The sequence below is a fragment of the Artibeus jamaicensis genome, unplaced genomic scaffold (genome assembly GCF_021234435.1).
Source record: "Artibeus jamaicensis isolate MK-2021 breed Jamaican fruit bat unplaced genomic scaffold, CSHL_Jam_final scaffold_916, whole genome shotgun sequence".
Taxonomy (NCBI): Eukaryota; Metazoa; Chordata; class Mammalia; order Chiroptera; family Phyllostomidae; genus Artibeus; species Artibeus jamaicensis.
Window position 1 is genome coordinate 38,167,191 of NW_026522059.1, and position 18,338 is coordinate 38,185,528.

General features: G+C 37.6%; 1 protein-coding gene across 3 annotated transcripts in view; it reads left to right on the forward strand.

Annotated features, from left to right (window-relative positions):
• ARFGEF1 (ADP ribosylation factor guanine nucleotide exchange factor 1) overlaps positions 1 to 18,338 on the forward strand; it is a 106,549-nt gene that overhangs the window by 79,746 nt on the left and 8,465 nt on the right. For 2 of the 3 annotated variants that reach the window (XM_037148904.2, XM_037148903.2), the window contains exons 24-34: positions 4,685 to 4,725; positions 4,820 to 4,989; positions 5,337 to 5,488; positions 5,628 to 5,800; positions 6,946 to 7,106; positions 8,055 to 8,185; positions 10,286 to 10,415; positions 11,488 to 11,623; positions 11,706 to 11,844; positions 13,246 to 13,318; positions 14,925 to 15,057. In XM_037148904.2, coding sequence (XP_037004799.2) covers positions 4,685 to 4,725; positions 4,820 to 4,989; positions 5,337 to 5,488; positions 5,628 to 5,800; positions 6,946 to 7,106; positions 8,055 to 8,185; positions 10,286 to 10,415; positions 11,488 to 11,623; positions 11,706 to 11,844; positions 13,246 to 13,318; positions 14,925 to 15,057 — 1,439 coding nt within the window. Of the gene's footprint in view, positions 1 to 4,684; positions 4,726 to 4,819; positions 4,990 to 5,336; positions 5,489 to 5,627; positions 5,801 to 6,945; positions 7,107 to 8,054; positions 8,186 to 10,285; positions 10,416 to 11,487; positions 11,624 to 11,705; positions 11,845 to 13,245; positions 13,319 to 14,692; positions 14,772 to 14,924; positions 15,058 to 18,338 lie in introns of those variants that run through there. The other variant, XM_053661015.1, reaches the window with a different exon arrangement.

Consider the following 18,338-nt stretch of genomic DNA (forward strand, 5'->3'; position numbering starts at 1 on the left):
GAATTATTGTCAGAATAACTTTCCTTAAGTAATATGCCAGTATTGTGATATGATGTGATTTAGAAAATGAAGCACCTATAATTTTGCATTTTAGATTATAGAATATAGAAAGGAAATAAACAGTATGATAATGTAAGTCACAGTAGCAAATAGTAGCCTTGATGAAAAAGAACAAAAACATTTTGTTTCCCGTATGGAAAACATGCCCCTTGCTATCCCTATTAGAAAATAGAGTGTACTTCGTCTTGCTGAATCTGTGACAGAGGACTGTATTGTGGGTAAAATGAAGGGATTTGCTGGCAGTTCTTGATATAAGCTTCTTTGAAAAGAACTTTGGAATTGGTGTATTGTAGACATTACCAGGTATTCCTTATTTTTAATTTATGTTCTAAAAGAAAACACATACTGTGGTTTATTTTACAATTGGATTATTTAGTTTATTTCAGACTTTTAAAATTCCCAGTATGTAGAATAACATTTAATGTTTTTTTGAAGGTTGGTTTTTTTCCAGATGAATGCCCCCAAATTTGGAACTTAACATTTTATAATTTTGACATCAAAATTTTTTTGCCATTTGTATGAAAACTTTAAAAAATGTAAATATATGTATTTTTTTTGATGCTTGGAGACTCAACTCATGTTGATTTATTATTTTGCTTTGTATCAGATGAAACTTTTTGCCCCAAGTATAGACAGAACTAGAGTGTTCCAGGCTAACTGACCCTGGAAGTACCTCATGGAAGTTTTTCCTTGAAAAGAATTCTTAATGTCCCCTTACAGTCTTTTGTTGTTGTTGTTGTTGTTGGGGAGGGCAAGAAGGTTGAAGAAAGATTGTGTATCATCTTACACCTGTTACACAACCCAAAGGTTTACCATGCGCTTGATATTTTTCAGAGTCCTTTATATGTATTATTTCATTTAATTCTTTGGCCTCATGAGATGAGTGTTGTTACTGTCCTCAGTTTACAAATAAGGAAACTAAGATATGGGGGAATTAAATAACTTGTTCATTCCCACAACGAGGCTAACTTGGTCTTGATTGTTTTGATAACCATTTCACCCATAGAGAATTCTGAGGAGCAGAGCCAGGGCTCTGAGCCAGTACTCTCAGGAGGCATATCTTGAGTGTGCATGCTTAACCTCTCCGCCTGCACATGTGACCGCAGACCAGTGTAGCCTCTGCCCTTCTGCCATCAGGGTAGCTTTCTTCCAAGTGATTTTTGGTTTTGCTTTCCAGAAAATCAGCTTCACTGTCACTATGAGAATCATTCAGGCAAGAGTCAATATTTTACCTACTATTTCTCTTTCCACAATGTGCTTTGTACGACCATACCGAGTTCTGATATATCCAAGTGTCCACTACTGTTTGGTACAGGTAAACATGTCACTCATCTGAATAGGTAATACACCTCTCTGTTTTAAGAATTTCTGCTCTCTCAGAGGTGTCTTAACACAAGTACTATCCGTACTGTGTCCTGTCAAACTCATCATCCCCAAAGACTTCTACAAACATAAATTCAATGTACAATTTTATACAAAACCTCAGTATTAAAATATTAGCTTATAATATAAACAAAAGTTACATCTTTGACATATTATAAGATTATATTATTCTTGTGTGGTGCATTTCACATTTTCACTAAATTCTTCCAAATTTCAAGTATCTGAGTTTATTTTCATATGTAATATTCTGACTCTAGTCTATAAGCTAACTCAATGATATTACCCTGGTATTTAAGGTAGTGGTGAGAATATCATCAGGAACATCCTGGAAAGCTCTGTACTTGTTCATGTCCTTAGGCCTATTGTTTTGAAAAATCTTTTATGACAACTATAGGAAGGAACTAAACATGAAAAATAAAAATAAGTCTTCTTTGCTTAATTATTTATAGCTTCTGTTTTTTAATCAACCCAAAAAATCTGATTTCATTAAAAACTTGAAGGTAAAACTTTCTGATTATCTCCACCTTTTTATTAGGAATCCTGTACAATTAGAATTTAGGAGAATATTGGGCACTTCATTGTGAAGTACCTGATCCTCTAGGATTTGCTAGGGTAGAACTGGCTAGGCATTGCTGAACTAGACCAATTTTATAATGTTACTAAACTATGCAGAGATAGATTTTTATGCCACAATGATTTATCTCTAGAAGATAAAAAATAGTTATTTAGTAGCATAGTTTTTGTTTTTATCATTTTTTAAGCACATCACATCTAGGTTTGTGAAATTGGCCCATCACACATTTTGGGACATTCTATCACTTTTCGAAGTGTATGCCACTCAGCCCCCACTGCGTTTGCTCTTAAACATCTTTCAATCAGATCTAAGAATTAAAGGTTACCTCTGCTGTTTTCACTGTGAGAACTCTTTTTGTGTACAGTAATTTTCTTTGCTTGTGCGTTGCCTACAGTTTAAAGTTTATTTGATCCAGAATCTGTAAGTTCTGTCAGACTTTTTGCTTTTTGCATTGCTGCATTACTGTCATATGTGAATGAAGCAGTAATCTGTCAGATTTATTTTTCTACTCATGCTTTCCAGGACATGTCCTTTAGTATTAGCACACAAGGTCCTCATGCTGCTGTCCTTTGCTTTCCATACAGGGGCTGTAGAATCCATTTCATAGACTGATTTTGTGAAACGTAGCTCTGTTCTCCTGCCTTAGTATATTAAGGCTTAATTTTAAATGCCTCCACAGACTGCTGTGCTTTCCACATGACTTATCTTTAGTGGAGCATTACTAGACATAGAGCGCCCCTCAGAGGCTACCAAAGTGAGTAGGCATTTGAATACCCTTTCCCAGGATGCATGCTTCCACTACCTCCCAACATCACCGGAGTCTACGGAACCCATCTGATTGCTGCTACAACTTCTCTGTCCTGTGCCGTTTGTTCTCCATTATTTCACTGCCTTCAGAGAATGTGTTGCTTATTTCCCATATACTCTCCATCTGTGCTACTGTTTTTTTACACCTTCAACTCTGCCATTTGCTTCCTTCTCTGTTAAAAACTTTTTCCTTTGTTTCTCTTGCTGTTGTTTCTCCTATACTGTTTAGTTTTGACTCTATTTTTGTTCTGTTTTTTTATATTGCCCTCCATGGGTATACCTCTAGTTTGAGAAACTGGCTTAGTGAAATGCAGTCTGGCAATTTTTATTTTTGTTCATATGAGAGCTCTGTACAAAGGATTTATATATTTTAATTTCTGGATCCAATCAAACCACTGGATTAAGTCGGGCCTTATTACTCTTGGTTTTTTCTCCCCAATTGTGTCTTTAGTCAGATCTCTGAATTGTTGTTTTGTTCTACTGACAAGAGCATTGTGGGAAATTTCAAGATATTCCTTTAACAGGAGATCATATCCTGAGTTATCATGTTAATCAATCTTTAATTTATTTTTCTAGTCTTGTTTTTGTTACTCATTGCCAGAATACACATATAGACATTCAGGGGCACAAAGATTAAAACAAATACAATATACTCAGAACCATTAGCAGGAAAAAAACTAAAATATATTTTAAATATTTATGTTTTGCTCCGGTAAGTGTGGGGCAGTGCAGCACAGTGGTTAAGAAAGTAGGCTCCGGAGTCAGTCTGACCTGGTTTGAATCTTGGCTTCAGCACTTACTAGTACTGTGACTTCAAGGAAATTTATGTGTTTATAAAACTGGAAGTATAATGGTACCTACTTCCCAGGGTATTTGTTACTATTTTGAGTGGATATATGAGAAGCAGTTAGAACAATACCCACCTTGTGGTTTTTGGAAGCTGTTAATGTTACTATGATTATTTTTATTTCTTTTTTTAATTTATGTTTTATTGTTTTTCTATTACAGTTATCCCCATTTTCCCACATTACTCTTCCCACCCTACCCACACCTTATTTTTTTTCTAAGTTTAATATTTGACCAGCACCTGTATTTAAGGTATATTTTTTATCATATAAATTTTATGGCGGCAATTTTAAATTGAGGAATATTGATACATGCTAGAAGTCACATTCAAACCCTTGGTTATAAACCCAATGCAGACTTTAAAAAAGAGGACTAAGATGTTTATGCTGAAGTCTTTTATGAAACTTGGAAACAGAGAAAGAGCTCAGTGGAGAAGGCTGGGCAAAGCTGGACAGCGTAGCTTTAACACTGCGTATCCGAATGCCCTCAGGAAAGTTAGTTGGCTCCTTCTTGGTTAAACTGTTGGACACTCCTTACAAGGTTCTGTTAAATCATTTGTAACTTAACATAAATGAATTTTCTAATCAAACACACATTACTTGTAGAAATGCAGTGGAATTTTTTATTTTAAAAATATGATGTTAGTAGATAATCAGGAAAAAATTGAAAAATTTTTTGCTTTAGCACTTCAATTATTAGTTTTACAATTTAATATTTTTTATTCTCACAGCCTTATAACTATCTAGTTTTTTTAAATTTACTAATAAAATTAGAACCATATATTCTTACTTTATATATCATTGAATGCAAAGGAAGAGACAGAGGAACATCAAGCCATACTTGTTAGACTGTATAATAATAAAAATACTTATTTGACTACCTAATTTTCCTTGTTCCTTTAAAACAGCTCAAAGTAGCTAGTACCCCCTGTCACTTACATTTGAATTGATGTAACATATGAGATTATACTTCTTTTTCAGACTATACATTTTTGAGTAATTTTTTTTTCTTTAGAATATTTACAGGGTCTACAAGACTAGATGGAAATGCTATTGGTAAGTGTATATATTTATTTCACTTATAAACTGGTTGTTTGGCTGAAAGACTTGAATATTAAGCTAAAAAGTTATAAATCTATTTTTGTTATAGTGGATTTTGTCCGTTGGCTCTGTGCCGTCTCTATGGACGAATTACTTTCCACTACACACCCAAGAATGTTTAGTCTACAAAAAATAGTAGAAATATCATACTACAACATGGGAAGAATAAGACTGCAGTGGTCTCGAATTTGGGAAGTTATTGGAGATCATTTTAATAAGGTATTTGGATAATTATAGGATTTATTTACATTTTTATTGTTTTTCGTTGTTTAAAATTTCCTTGTCATAATCTAATTGAGATTTTTTTCTTTCCAAGCAGTTGTTTAAATTGTTTTTGTGATTACATTTAGAGAACCCTTTGAATCCTGTTTTTCTTTAGCTCTAAGATTTAAGAATTTAGTTAAAAGAATGCTTTTCTTGTTGTAAAATATTGTTAGCACCTAGTACCTTTACGGAGAACCTTAGGGTTGATTTATCTATGCTATAAATGATATACTTTATCTAAAACAAAAAAAATTATAGATTTCCACTGTTGACATTAACACCCTCTCCTGTCGCCATTGCAGGTTGGCTGTAATCCTAATGAAGACGTGGCTATTTTTGCAGTAGATTCCTTGAGGCAGTTGTCAATGAAGTTCTTAGAGAAAGGGGAGCTTGCTAACTTCAGATTCCAGAAGGATTTCTTAAGACCTTTTGAGCATATAATGAAACGAAACAGGTACTTTATTTGTTGAATTGCTTAACATCAGAAAAATACTTTATTATTTTTCACAGCATGGGGAAACACAAGAAGGAGGGAAAGAAAACAGTAAGTTTTTATCTGTATGCATAGCCAAGCAATTATATTAATATTTTAGGTCTCCAACCATTCGAGATATGGTCGTACGGTGTATCGCACAGATGGTGAATTCTCAGGCTGCTAACATTAGGTCTGGATGGAAGAACATCTTCTCTGTATTTCACCTAGCTGCATCTGATCAGGATGAAAGCATAGTGGAACTTGCATTCCAGACAACAGGGCACATTGTCAGTAAGTATTTCTTTTAGCTGTGTTTAAGTTAAAAAAAAAAAAAAAAAAGGAAACTATAATGTGTTCTGAAGATATTCAAGTATAAAGTTATGGGCCTTAGGTCTATTATGATTTTTAAGCTTACCAAGTTTTGCCACATAAGCAGAGTGAATAATGATATGTTTTTATAGGTAACATTTTTTTAATGTTTACTGTGTGGCAGGGACTGTAATTACTCTGCATGTATTTTCCTAAGTCTTACAACTCTGTGAGATAAGCCTGAGGAAGCTCAGGCCCAGTGAGGTTAAGTAATGCGCCTACAGCACAGAACTAGTGAGTGATACAGCTGGGATCGGAGCCAGGGGGCTTTAAGACAAAGCCTGCTTTTTGAACCACTACACTCCACAGCTTCCTTTAACTTTGAGGGAGAAGAAAATATTAAAGATATACGTTAAACCTGACCAGATTATAATTATGATCATCAGCATCAAGAATGACATCATCATAGCTATCATTTATTGAGTGCTTGCTTGAATTATTGTACCAAGTACTTTTTGCTTAAATTTATTTTATTTTTTTAAATATTTATTTATTTATCTTTAGAAGGGAAGGGAAGGGAAGGAGAGAGGGAGAGAAACATCAATGTATGGTTGCCTCTCATGCATCCCCTGCTGGGAACTGGCCTGCAGGAAACTGGCTTGCAACCCAGGAATGTGCCCTGACTGGGAATTGAACCGTGATCCTCTGGTTTGCAGGCCTGCACTCAATCCACTGAGCTACACCAGCCAGGGCTGCTTAAATTTATTTAGTGCTTACAACTATCCTGTGGGTATTATTATCCTTATTTTATAGATGAGCAAACTCAGATACACAGAGATTAAACATAATTTTGTATCACTCAACTGTTAATACAGTACCTGATGTATACCAGTCACTGTATTAGCTGCTGGGTTTATAGTGAAAACCACAGGCCTGTTTCCTGTCTGTGTTTCTCAGGACGGTCAAGTAAGTGGTCACCACAGACTTGAACCCTGTGTGTTGGACACTAAAGCCTTTAACCTTTAAGAAGTGTACATCACATCCAGGGAGGGTGATGTATTTTTTGGTGTAATTAAGAGTAATTGAAAAATTATAATTATTTTGGTATCTTTTCCTTTTTATTTTAGCCCTTGTGTTTGAAAAACACTTTCCAGCGACCATTGATTCTTTCCAGGATGCAGTGAAGTGTCTGTCTGAATTTGCCTGCAATGCAGCTTTCCCAGACACAAGCATGGAGGCCATTCGACTTATTCGCCATTGTGCGAAATATGTGTCTGACCGACCTCAGGTGTAGTGTCATTTAGTAAACATGATTTTACTGAATATTTATCCCCAGTTAATAGTGGCTGAATACTGAACTTCCTGAGATCTAAGTTGATTTGGAAATTAAAAGGATATGAAGCTTTTATTTTTCAGTAAATCCCAAAATTATCTGAGCTTGATTCTGAGTTAACATAGGTAGTAGTGATAGCCAGCATTTATTGAAGATATCAGATATTTTTCTGAGTGTTTCACCTGTATTAACTTGTTTAACCTTCATTACCACTTTATGGGATAGGTAGTGTTACAGCCCCATACTAAGAAAGAACCTGAGGCAAAAAGAAGTTAAAAAGTGTGTCAGTGATTATTGGGCTAGGAAAGGAGACCGAGGGTTTGAACTCAAGCCTGCACTGTTGGCCGTTGCCCTGCACTGCTTCTTGCCTGTGGCGCTAAAGTGGACTGTCGGGATGAGTGTGGGCTTCGGCACTGGAGTCAGAGCTTGAATGGGCAACCTGCTTGACAACTCTAACACGCATATTTGAATCTGTCTTTACAACTCCCATAAGGAGAAGTGATACGTCGTAGACCCAGTAGTAAGATTTTTACTGCATACTGACATGGACTTACGGTATGCTGAGTACTTTTTATGTATATAAGCATCGACTCATTTGACCTTCATCCCTCCCCATCGTGATTAGTGTGGTTGCGCGGTGCTGTACCCAAATGATAAACATGAAAACCTGATTGAACCTGGTTAATAATGCAGAAAGCTGGTCAGAGTTGAAGCTGAAACCAACTTTTGTCTTCTCGTCCAGTGCTCTTTATAGGCAGTTATAGCTCCTTTTTTTATATATATGAATTATTGTGTTTTATCAGATTGTTCATTTTGATTTGTAACTGTCATTTTTTTAAGTTTTGGAAATATGCTTAACGTAGGTATTATATTTTGCCTTTGATAACCCTCCCTTTCTTGAAGGCTTTCAAGGAATACACAAGTGACGACATGAACGTGGCTCCCGAAGACAGAGTGTGGGTGAGAGGGTGGTTCCCGATCCTCTTTGAGTTATCCTGTATCATCAACAGGTGCAAGCTGGACGTGAGAACCAGGTAACAGTCAGTATTTGCAATGAAAATTTCCTAAGGCTTATTTTCACTTTAATCAAATTAATTTTTTGTGTGTGAACAGAAGTTCCATTGTGAAAGGCCTTGAACCATGGGCTTTGTCAAATATAGCAATCATCAGGAAGGCAGATTCAAAATAAATCAGTGATAAAAAATGAAAATACATTACTTTTCCTTAAAATTTGATTGTAGCCTACTTTCAGTTTTATTTCTATGTTAATTGAATACTTTACAGATTCTGTCTTTTCATACATTTAGTGGCAAAATTTATTTCCTGATGAGTGATAGAAGAATTTCCAAATGTGCATCCTTCATGGATTTTAAGTAAAGAACCTTTTCTCTAAAGACTTGTCAGTAACATAGCTTTGAGTACTTTTGGTCTATTCAAAAAGAATTGAACTATTTCCAAAGTATATTCTCAATAAAAGATCTATATGAACATACCAGTTTATAAAGAAACTCTTGTGGATATAACATAACCAGACAAGCACTCAATATAAACTTCTGGTGTGGTAGCTCATATGAGTTTCGCAGGATATTTTTTTTTCATTCTGTATTTTTGGTGCCATATTGGTATGGCCAACTTGTATTTCAGTGTCTGTGAAAGGTTTGAGTGCATTATGAGTTCAATTTTATGTTAAAATCCCTCTTTTAATTATCCCATCTTCTTTATAGGGAGAGTCATTAGTTACTTAGACAGTTTAGAGAACTTTTTAAAATCAGAAAGGTGGAACAGACCTGTAACAAATCAATGATAGAAAGGTAATGAAAAAGTGAATCCTCCCTCCCCTTGTGCCAGAACCACACCTGCTCCCATCCAAGGTTAAGTTTGATTTATTTCCTAAGAAACTTCACTTTGATAGTATTATTTGTTATAACAAAAATTTATGGCATAGATAAGTCATCCAAAGTAGGATCAAACTTGGACTTGAGAATTTTTCGCAGAGCTTAGTATTACAGGAAGAGTGTGCCATGTTTTCTCTTGACAAGGAATCTTCCTGCTGCTTTGTTAGCCTGTCTGGGACCGGGCTGTCTTGCTTCTCACCCTCTTCTATTCAGATTATGGGTGGGTTCTGGTTGTTAAGGAGAAGAGAAAACATGAGTTCTAATTAGTAAAGGAAAGGGAAAGTATGAGTAAACTCTTCAGTGATGGTTTTCATTTTCTTACTTCACTCTAATGTCTGAGAGAGCTGTTTAGATTCCCTTTAAAAATGTAGCACTGTAATTTGTTAACACATGCGTTCTCATGTGATTACCTCAAATTTCTGCAGATTTACAGTTAAAGTTATCTTAAAAGTCCCAAATATTCTTTTCTCTACACTAGCAACCTGTGTAGATCTGTGTTTGCTTTAGGGGCCTAGAAAAAAGCAGAGTTCCCCATATCCACTTCTACCCCAGACATTGAGGGTGGAACCTGGTTACTTGGAGTGAGAAGAAGCTGATTTCAAGCTCAGGAGATGTGGAGGGAGTGGAAGCCTTTTCCATTGTGGAGGGGAACGTGAAACTAGCTTTTTACTGCTGCTCCTTGCACATTAGGTATCTTACATGCGAAATAAACTGTTGTGAACCCGCCCATGTGAACATCACAGGGGATTAGTTTTCCAAGTTCTTTTTGTTTGAGGACAATTATAGTACTAGCTAAAAATTCCTATAGTTCTTTGAAAAATATTTTCCAAGATCTAATTTTTATTTCTTCTTAGACTGTTTTTGATATATTTTCTTCCTTGACCATATTGCCACAAAATTAATATTCACTAATATGATGATCTTTCTCAATCTATAATTTTATTTACTATTTTTAAATGCTGGATGATGGGGTGGGAGTGGAGGAAAAGTAAAATAAAGAGAAATTTTAAGGTTAAGGACTTTGAAGTTTTTTGCTAAATTATACATTCTAAGGAAAGCTGAATAACATAAAATTCTTAAAACTCAGTACCATGTGTTAACTTAAAACATTTGAAGAAACTGATTTTAAACTTTGTTTTCTATAGCTTTGTAAACTGTAACAATTATTTTAGGAGGGAGATTCTGATGTGCAGTGCTTTTTTGTTTTATCATTTTCCTATTTATGTTCTGTCACTTTAGGGGCTTAACAGTAATGTTTGAAATAATGAAAACTTATGGCCACACTTATGAAAAACACTGGTGGCAGGATTTATTTAGAATTGTTTTCAGAATCTTTGACAACATGAAACTGCCGGAACAGCAGACAGAGGTGAGAAGACACTTAATTTCCACTTAACATAGTGAAGTCAAGAGGTTCTTAATAGTTTCCCTAATGTAATACATTGGAGTATTTCAGATTAAGCCATTGAACAGAATAAAATTCCTATAAAATTTTTTCTTAAGGCATTATAATAAATTGTCTTTATAAACAAGAACACACTATCTAGGGATAGAACTGAGTTAATTGGTTGGTTGTTTTTAATGTTTTTGTTGAACTTCAGTTACTTTTCCTTATTTTAATATTGTCTTTAGTATTTATAGTGACTTCTTATCCCGAATTGAATAAAGACTTCATAAAAATAAATAACATGTATGCACTAGCATAAGACTATATATGAAAAACTATCAGTTCAGCTTATTCCATTATGCATTTGAGAAAATAAATTACATGTATTTTGTATGTTCCTTTTTGTTCTTTGGTTTTTTAAACAACTACTTCACAAAAGTCAGTTTAATTTTAAAGGTATGCTAATCCCACTTGGATAAATTCTCACCCTTTTTTTCCTCTTTATTTCTCTTTCATGTTGGATCATATGCTGGAGCAAGGCCAGCTGTTATCCATGCATATTGTTTGAAAAGCCTTAATGCTGATAGCAAAATAATGCAATGATAGTTCTTTACAATCAAAGCAAGCAGTGCAAAAGTAGTTAAATTATTTTATACATTGGTGATTATGGCGTAATGGAGAAAACAGGTAGCAGTAGATTACATAGTAAGTGAGATGAAGGCAGTGTTCTAGAGCAGCGGTCCCCTACCTTTTTGGCACCATGGACCCATCAGAAGATGTGGGGGCAGGGGGAGGCGGAGCTCAGGTGAGCTTTTCCTCCCACCATTGTGGATGGTGGGGCTGGTGCAAGACAGGAGGTGGAGCTCGGGTGAGCTTTGCTAGGGACTCAGTTTCTAACAGGCCTGGGCCCTGGGGCTTGGGGACCCTGTTTTAGAGGGAAGTAAGGGTCTGAAAGGAACGGGACAGACTGACATTTTACATGTACAAACATACTTCTTTTTTAATTGTAGTAGTTGATGAATGCTCTAACCTTCCTAATGACATTTTCCCCTAGAAAGCTGAATGGATGACAACGACCTGTAATCATGCACTTTATGCCATCTGTGATGTATTCACCCAGTATTTAGAAGTACTCAGTGATGTACTTTTGGATGATATTTTTGCCCAGCTATTCTGGTGTGTGCAGCAAGGTACGTCTATACCAGATAAGTGACACAAAGTGTTAAACGTGACCCTGGTAACATATAAATGAATTGCTCTTTTCTTTTCTAGACAATGAGCAGTTAGCACGATCTGGTACAAACTGCTTAGAGAATGTTGTTATCCTGAATGGTGAAAAATTTACCCTAGAAATCTGGGATAAAACTTGTAACTGCACACTGGATATCTTCAAAACCACAATCCCACATGCGTAAGATGATTTTGTGACTTTATATATTGAATGATGGAAATAAAGGGTTTAAAGTAATGAGTGATTTCTTATAACAGAATCTTTTTAAAAAATATCTCATTGTTCCATGAATTTGTATTTATTACACATCGAACTCCTATAAAGTATAGCAAATACATGATTTAAATTCCTTATAAATGAAACCTTTAGTTTGATCCTCTAAAACTGGGATCATGATGATGTGATTCCACTTCTATAAGGTTTTATTTATCCAGGTTAAGATAAGCAATGGTCTTGAATTTTTTTAAAAAAGGAAAATTTATTTGTACCCATTACATTTACAGTTAATTTTCATTCTTTAAAGGGATAAGTTTGGGATTGTAATGAAGGAGTTTTTATCCACGGGAAACTAACATGTAGTCTGGCTAAGTGGCGGACAGCACCTGGACTTTTTGCAGGACACATGTGTACTCACTTCCCAGCTCTACCCTGGGCATCCTCTGACCTGCACAGAATTTCACCTTACATCTGCAGTTTTTACACCTACTTAATAAGATGTTTTAAATCTTACTGAAAACATCTTATCAAGTAGACATACATGAATGCACTGACATAAAACTATATATGAAAACTGTTGGTCCACATTTTTAAGCACCATGAGCTTTTTCTTGATATGAATTAAATATGTTTGCCCTGGTGTGATCCCTTTGTAAATATCCACATGGAGTGCGCCCCTAGGAAAGAGTCCTAGGTAGGACTACACTGAAAGGGCACACAGTCATCCCCTTTGACAGTTCTTGTTTTTTGGTGTACATTTTGTGGATCAAAATAACTAACAAATATTTATTATTGTCATAGTTTAGCTATGGTCGCTATTGCATGGATTTTTGCCTAGCTGTTGTCCCTATAAAGTCTTTATAAAACCCAGTCAGGATGAATTTTTTTTTTAAGAACTGCTTCTGATTTAATTCATTGGATATACACACTTGATATATGACCTTAGAGATCATCTAATAAGCATATCTTTCATCTAGCTGTACCAGAGTTCCTTCCACATTGAACTAAAATGATGTGGTCACTCACTGTCTCTCTGCTCAGTGCCCGAGGAGCTTCTGCTTCTCAAAAGCAAGAACTTAGGCCTTAACCATCTTTCTGTCCCAAGCAGCTGATCGAGTTAGTGTAGACTAATAACCATGGCACCCTTTTAATTATACTAAATGTGAGCTGTTTTCTAGAAGCACATATCTTAAACTTCTCACTGGATTTTTTAAATTTTTTCAGCAAATCGGTCTTAGCAGTAGTCAGAGAGGGAATATGTTGTTTTTGGTACATCATGTGACTTTTCTGTGCCTGTTACAAAACATATTAGATGTGGTACCTTTTACACCGTGAACGATTTGTGTGGTTCTGTCATTTTTAAAGGCTCTTGACCTGGCGTCCCACTTCTGGGGAAACTGCTCCTCCACCTTCCTCTCCCGTGAGTGAGAGACAGCTGGTGAGTTTTGACGGATAAGGCATGTTTGACATTATTTAATTATTTGTGGTAAGTAATTTTTACCACGGGCCAAATTCTTTTCAGTGAACCCAGCTCTTTTAAAGAGAAAGCATAAATATACTGTTTAGGATTCTCAGGTTAAATTTTATGGTGGCAGTTTCCCAGGAGCTAAAATTTATCTCTGTTATTGCCACGAAGGAGGTATTTAGAATTACTTTATATTTGCACGGTCTGGGACATAGAGTAAAATGATTTCAGGAGTTTTAAGTGGCAGGCACCAGATTATGTGTGGATCTCAATGCCAAGCTGAACAAATTATTAGATATTATTTAAAGTTTTAATTGTGATACAATTTGACCTTAGAGAAAAGTCACATACAAACAATTCTAATATTTCCTTCATATAGTATATTTGTTTAACTAGGTTTGTCATGACAGATTACCGCAAACTTAGTGACTTAAAACAACAGAGATTTATTTTTTCATTGTCCTAGAGACAAAAGGTCCAAAGTCAAGGCATCAGCAGAGCCACTTCCCTTCGAAGCCTTTGAGGGAGAATCCCCTTCTGCTTCTCTCAGCCTCTAGTGGCTGCTGGCAGCCCTTGGCATTCTTTGTCTTGTACTCCCATCACTCCAGTCCTTCCAACAACTTTTTGAACCAGGTTTGGTACATGTTACCCCATTTTATATAGGACAGGGAATAAAAGATCATAAACTGCAGTATTTTAAGTTAAAATATTATTTAGATTAGCACCATTTGGGGGAAATGCAGGTCCTGTGTTTGTTCAGCAACGCGGGTGAGGTTGCTTCCTGCTAGGATGTTATGTCAGAAGTTGAAGTTCCTCCTGAACCACATTGTTCTCTTCTCACTGAGTGAACTGCACCACTGTAACAAAGGAAAGCTAGCACTGCAGTGGTGTCAGCTGCCATACATTGTCTGACACTGTGCTGGGGCTTGGCGTTTATTGTGTAAGCCTCAGACAGTGACAACTGTGTGGAAAATGACATCTCCATCGTCAGGTCACAAAACCTCAGTTCAGGAAGATTCATTGCTTTTTTGAAGTTACACTTAGTAACTCTGGGCAGCATTCTAGATTAAGCTCATTGGAGTTGGGTGTTCAGCTCCTCTTCCTGACACCCCACTCCTAGTTGGTCACCTTCTCACTGACCACAGCTGCTGGTTCCTTGAGTGACAGATCATCCTTCCCTAAAGTCACCCCTAAAAAGCTTCCCTGAGCTCATGCAACACAGAGTTCACAGAGACCCTCCCTGTCTCCAGCACACATGGGATCTCTTTCAAGTTTGTGACACTTAGTGGGTACTGTTGACTACTTTTCCCACACAGTGAAACATAGCATTTTTATTTCTTGCCCTAGGGTGGTCTCAGGCCCAAGCTGGGGGTTGGAAAGGAAGCTTTTCTCTTAAAGACTGTTTATTAGCTCCATCCATGTATAGGTAATTTTAAATAATTTTCTCATTGTGTCTGTAATCACTGTGTGTATAGTGTCATTTTTCATAGGAATACAAAAAAGCACAGCATAATAGAAACTATTTTTATTCTTAAGCTTTATTCATTGTACATATAGTGAATTTTTTTTATTTTATTAGGATACATTATCACAGAAATCTGTAGATATCCATGATTCTATTCAACCAAGATCTGCAGATAATAGACAGCAAGCAACATTGGCTTCTGTCTCTACTGTGAACGAAGAAGCCAACAAAATTAAACCTTCAGCAAGTGAGTTATTTCTCTTAGTAAAAATAAATTGTGTGATGTATTTTATGTAGGAAAGGGATGAAATTTTGCTTACTATTAACAAATATACTGTAATTGATCGTGTGGTCGCTTTGTTACTGTGTTTGTTCCAACCTGAACATCATCTGCTAGATAGCTGGCTGCTCACCTGAGGGTGGTCAGGAGCTCTGCTAACACCTGCACTGCCAGCTTTTCCCACAAGGCTTTCAGCTGGTGTTTGTGTTGAGCTTGAGTCTTTCCTCTCCACCCCCTTCCCCGTTTTTTTTTCTGCAAAAGTGAAACTTGCTGGGCCCTCCTCTCCCTGTCTGTGAGTGGCCAGTGCTTTCCACCCTGCTGCCCTGCACCCAGGTCACCTTTGCTGCTGTCCTTGCCTGTTCTTTTCACAAAGAAGGGGAGCCCCTTCTACTTTTTACAGTTGGTCCAGTTTTGTTTACTGAAGGTTGTAACACTGAGGAAAGACTGCCTCCTCCCTACAGGAAAAGAGGACAGCTTTAATTTCTTTTTTAAAAGCTTTTATTTATTTATTTCTAGAGAGAGGGGAAGGGAGAGAGAGAAACATCAATGTGTGGTTGTCTCTCGAGTGCCCCCTACTGGGGACCTGGCTCAAAACCCAGGCATGTGCCCTGATTGGGAATTGAACCAGCAGCCCTTTGGTTTGCAGGCCAGCACTCAGTCCACTGAGACACACCAGCCAGGGCTTTCATTGCTTTCTTAAATTGAGGTTAAATTCACATAAGTAACTGTTTTAAAGTGAACAATTCAGTGGCATTTCATAAATTCACAATGTTGTACAATGCCACTGTTATTTAGTTCCAAATCATTTTTTTATCCTTACTGGAAGACTTGCCCTTTGATTCTAGAGAGAGGGAGAGAGAGAAAAATCAATGTTGGAGAGAAACTTCGATGTCAGAAAGAAACATCTCTCAGCCACCTCTGACCAGGGACCAAAGGCGAAACCTAGGCATGTGCCCTGGTCGAGATCAGACCTGCAGCCCTTTGGTTTAAGGGACAACGCTCCAGCCAACTGAGCCACACTGGCCAGGGCCTAAATCATCTTCATTACCCCTAAAGAAAGCCCCATAACCACTAGGCTGTTCCTCCATGTGCTCCAGCTCCCCAGCCCTCAGTGAACACCAGTCTGATTTCTGTGTTTGGATTTTCTATTCTGCACATTTCATATAATGGAATCATGTAGTATGTGATTTTTTATGTCTGACTTTTATTTAGCATAACATTTCAAAGTCTATCACATTGTAAAATGGATCAGTAACTCCTTTGTATGACAAAATGATTGTCATTTGTATGAAATATGCCACATTTTATTTATCCATTCATCTGTTGATGGCCATCTGAGTTTATTCTACCTTTTGGCTATCATGAATAAGGCTGCTACGACTGTCTCTTTACAGGTGTTGTTTAGTACCTCTTTCTGCTCCTTCTGGGTATATCCCTGGGGCTGGGATTGCTGGCTCCTATGATAATTCTGTATTTCACTTTTTTGAGGAGCCACTGAAATGTCTTCATAGTGGCTGTATCATTTTACATTCCCACCAGCAAACCAGATTTTTCTAACATTACTGCTTTTCTTCACCAACATTACTGCTTTTGTGTGTGTGGTAGCCATTGTAGTGGGTGTGAAGTGGTATCTCATTGTGGGTTTGATTTGCATTTCCCTAATGATGAACGGTGTTAAGGATCTTTTCATGTGCTTATTGGCCATTTGTATATCTTCGTTGGAGGAATATCTGTTCATGTCCGTTGCTTATTTTTAGTTGGGCTGTTTGTCTTTTTGTTATTGAGTTGTAGGAGTTTGTTACATGCTCTATGTACTGCCCCCATATCAGATACAGGATTTGCATTTTCTCTCATTCTGTAGACCATCTTTTCATTTCTTTGATAATGTCCTCTGTTACACAAGAGTTTTTAATTTTGATGAAGACCAGTTTATCTTTTGTTTCCTTTTGTTGCTCATGTGTTTGGTGCCATAGCTAAGAATCCATTAACAGGCATGAAGATTTTCCCCCTTGTTTTCTTCTAAGAGTTTTATAGTTTTAGCTTTTATATTTAGGTCACTGATCCATTTTGAGTTAAATTTTTTTCAGGGAATTTTTAATTAATCCTAGGTGCTTTTGTTTGTTCTTGAGAAAAGACAGATTTGCTATCCTACTTGAAAGGAGCTTCTAGCTTTAGTCACTGTGTCTTGCTAACTTCTTAGGAGGGAGGTAGATGGTGGCGAGTGGCCCGTGTTCTCCAGAGAACAGCATGGCTCGTGCAGGAATCCCTGGCAGCCTTAGTCTGCACTGGAGAGTGCCGCGAGGACAGACTAGTGAGCGGCTTTCCTCTCTCTCAGCTCCAAGCCTGACCTTAAGTTTACTTAGCTTTGTAAGGGAAGGATTCGGTCTTTACACATTAGAAAGCTTCCACTTGATGGATCTGAGACTACACCTTTGACAGAAAAAGGGTGCTGCACAGCTGCCACCCCGAGCTGAGGCTCAGGCTTCTTGTCCTCTGCCGGACATCCTGCTCTCACTCCCCTTCAAGTTCCTCAGGAAAAATTCACCATGGAACTGTTGACTCAGAAGAGTCAGAGCTGGAGGAAGAGCGGATGGCCACCGTGGGCCCGTGGGCCCGTTCACTCAGTGCCGGGTTGCGGGTCCTGTTTGAGGAGGAGGCCGTCTGCTGGCGGACTGTCTCCTACCCAGAGACTGGGTGCTTTGCTCGCCCAAAGGGTGGCTGTCCCACTCTTTCTGCACTCGCAGAGAGCGCCACCGCCCGTCTGGTCTCAACTCCAGTCTAGGCTCAGAACCTGGTGCCCCACATAGTTCATCTTTGCTTAGCTTCACTCCTGTTCTTCGGTGACTCCTGAAATGAGTCCATTACAACCCTGGCAGGTCAATCCTTCTAGTGAGACCGAAGGTAGAATCTGCATCCTCGAGTTATGAAAGGCCACCGGAAACTGGAGGTCCCAGCTCCCCTTCTTTGGTCAGAGTGGAGCCTCATCAGCCTTTACTCACTTCACCTTGCTGATGGCACTGAACACCCGTGAGCAGCTGAGGGGGAGCCTGCTCATGGGTCCCAGCAGGGGTCCCCGCTGCGCTGCCTGGAGTCTTTTGCTTCAGCCACTGAGGATGTTTCTATGCCTTGAATGAGGGAGGTGAATGAATGATTGGTACACTTAGAGCCGTGACTGTGTTGCAGGAATAGGAAGAAGATATGTAAGAGGAAGAGACAGCCATGGGACTTGTGTGTTTGTTTTCTGACTT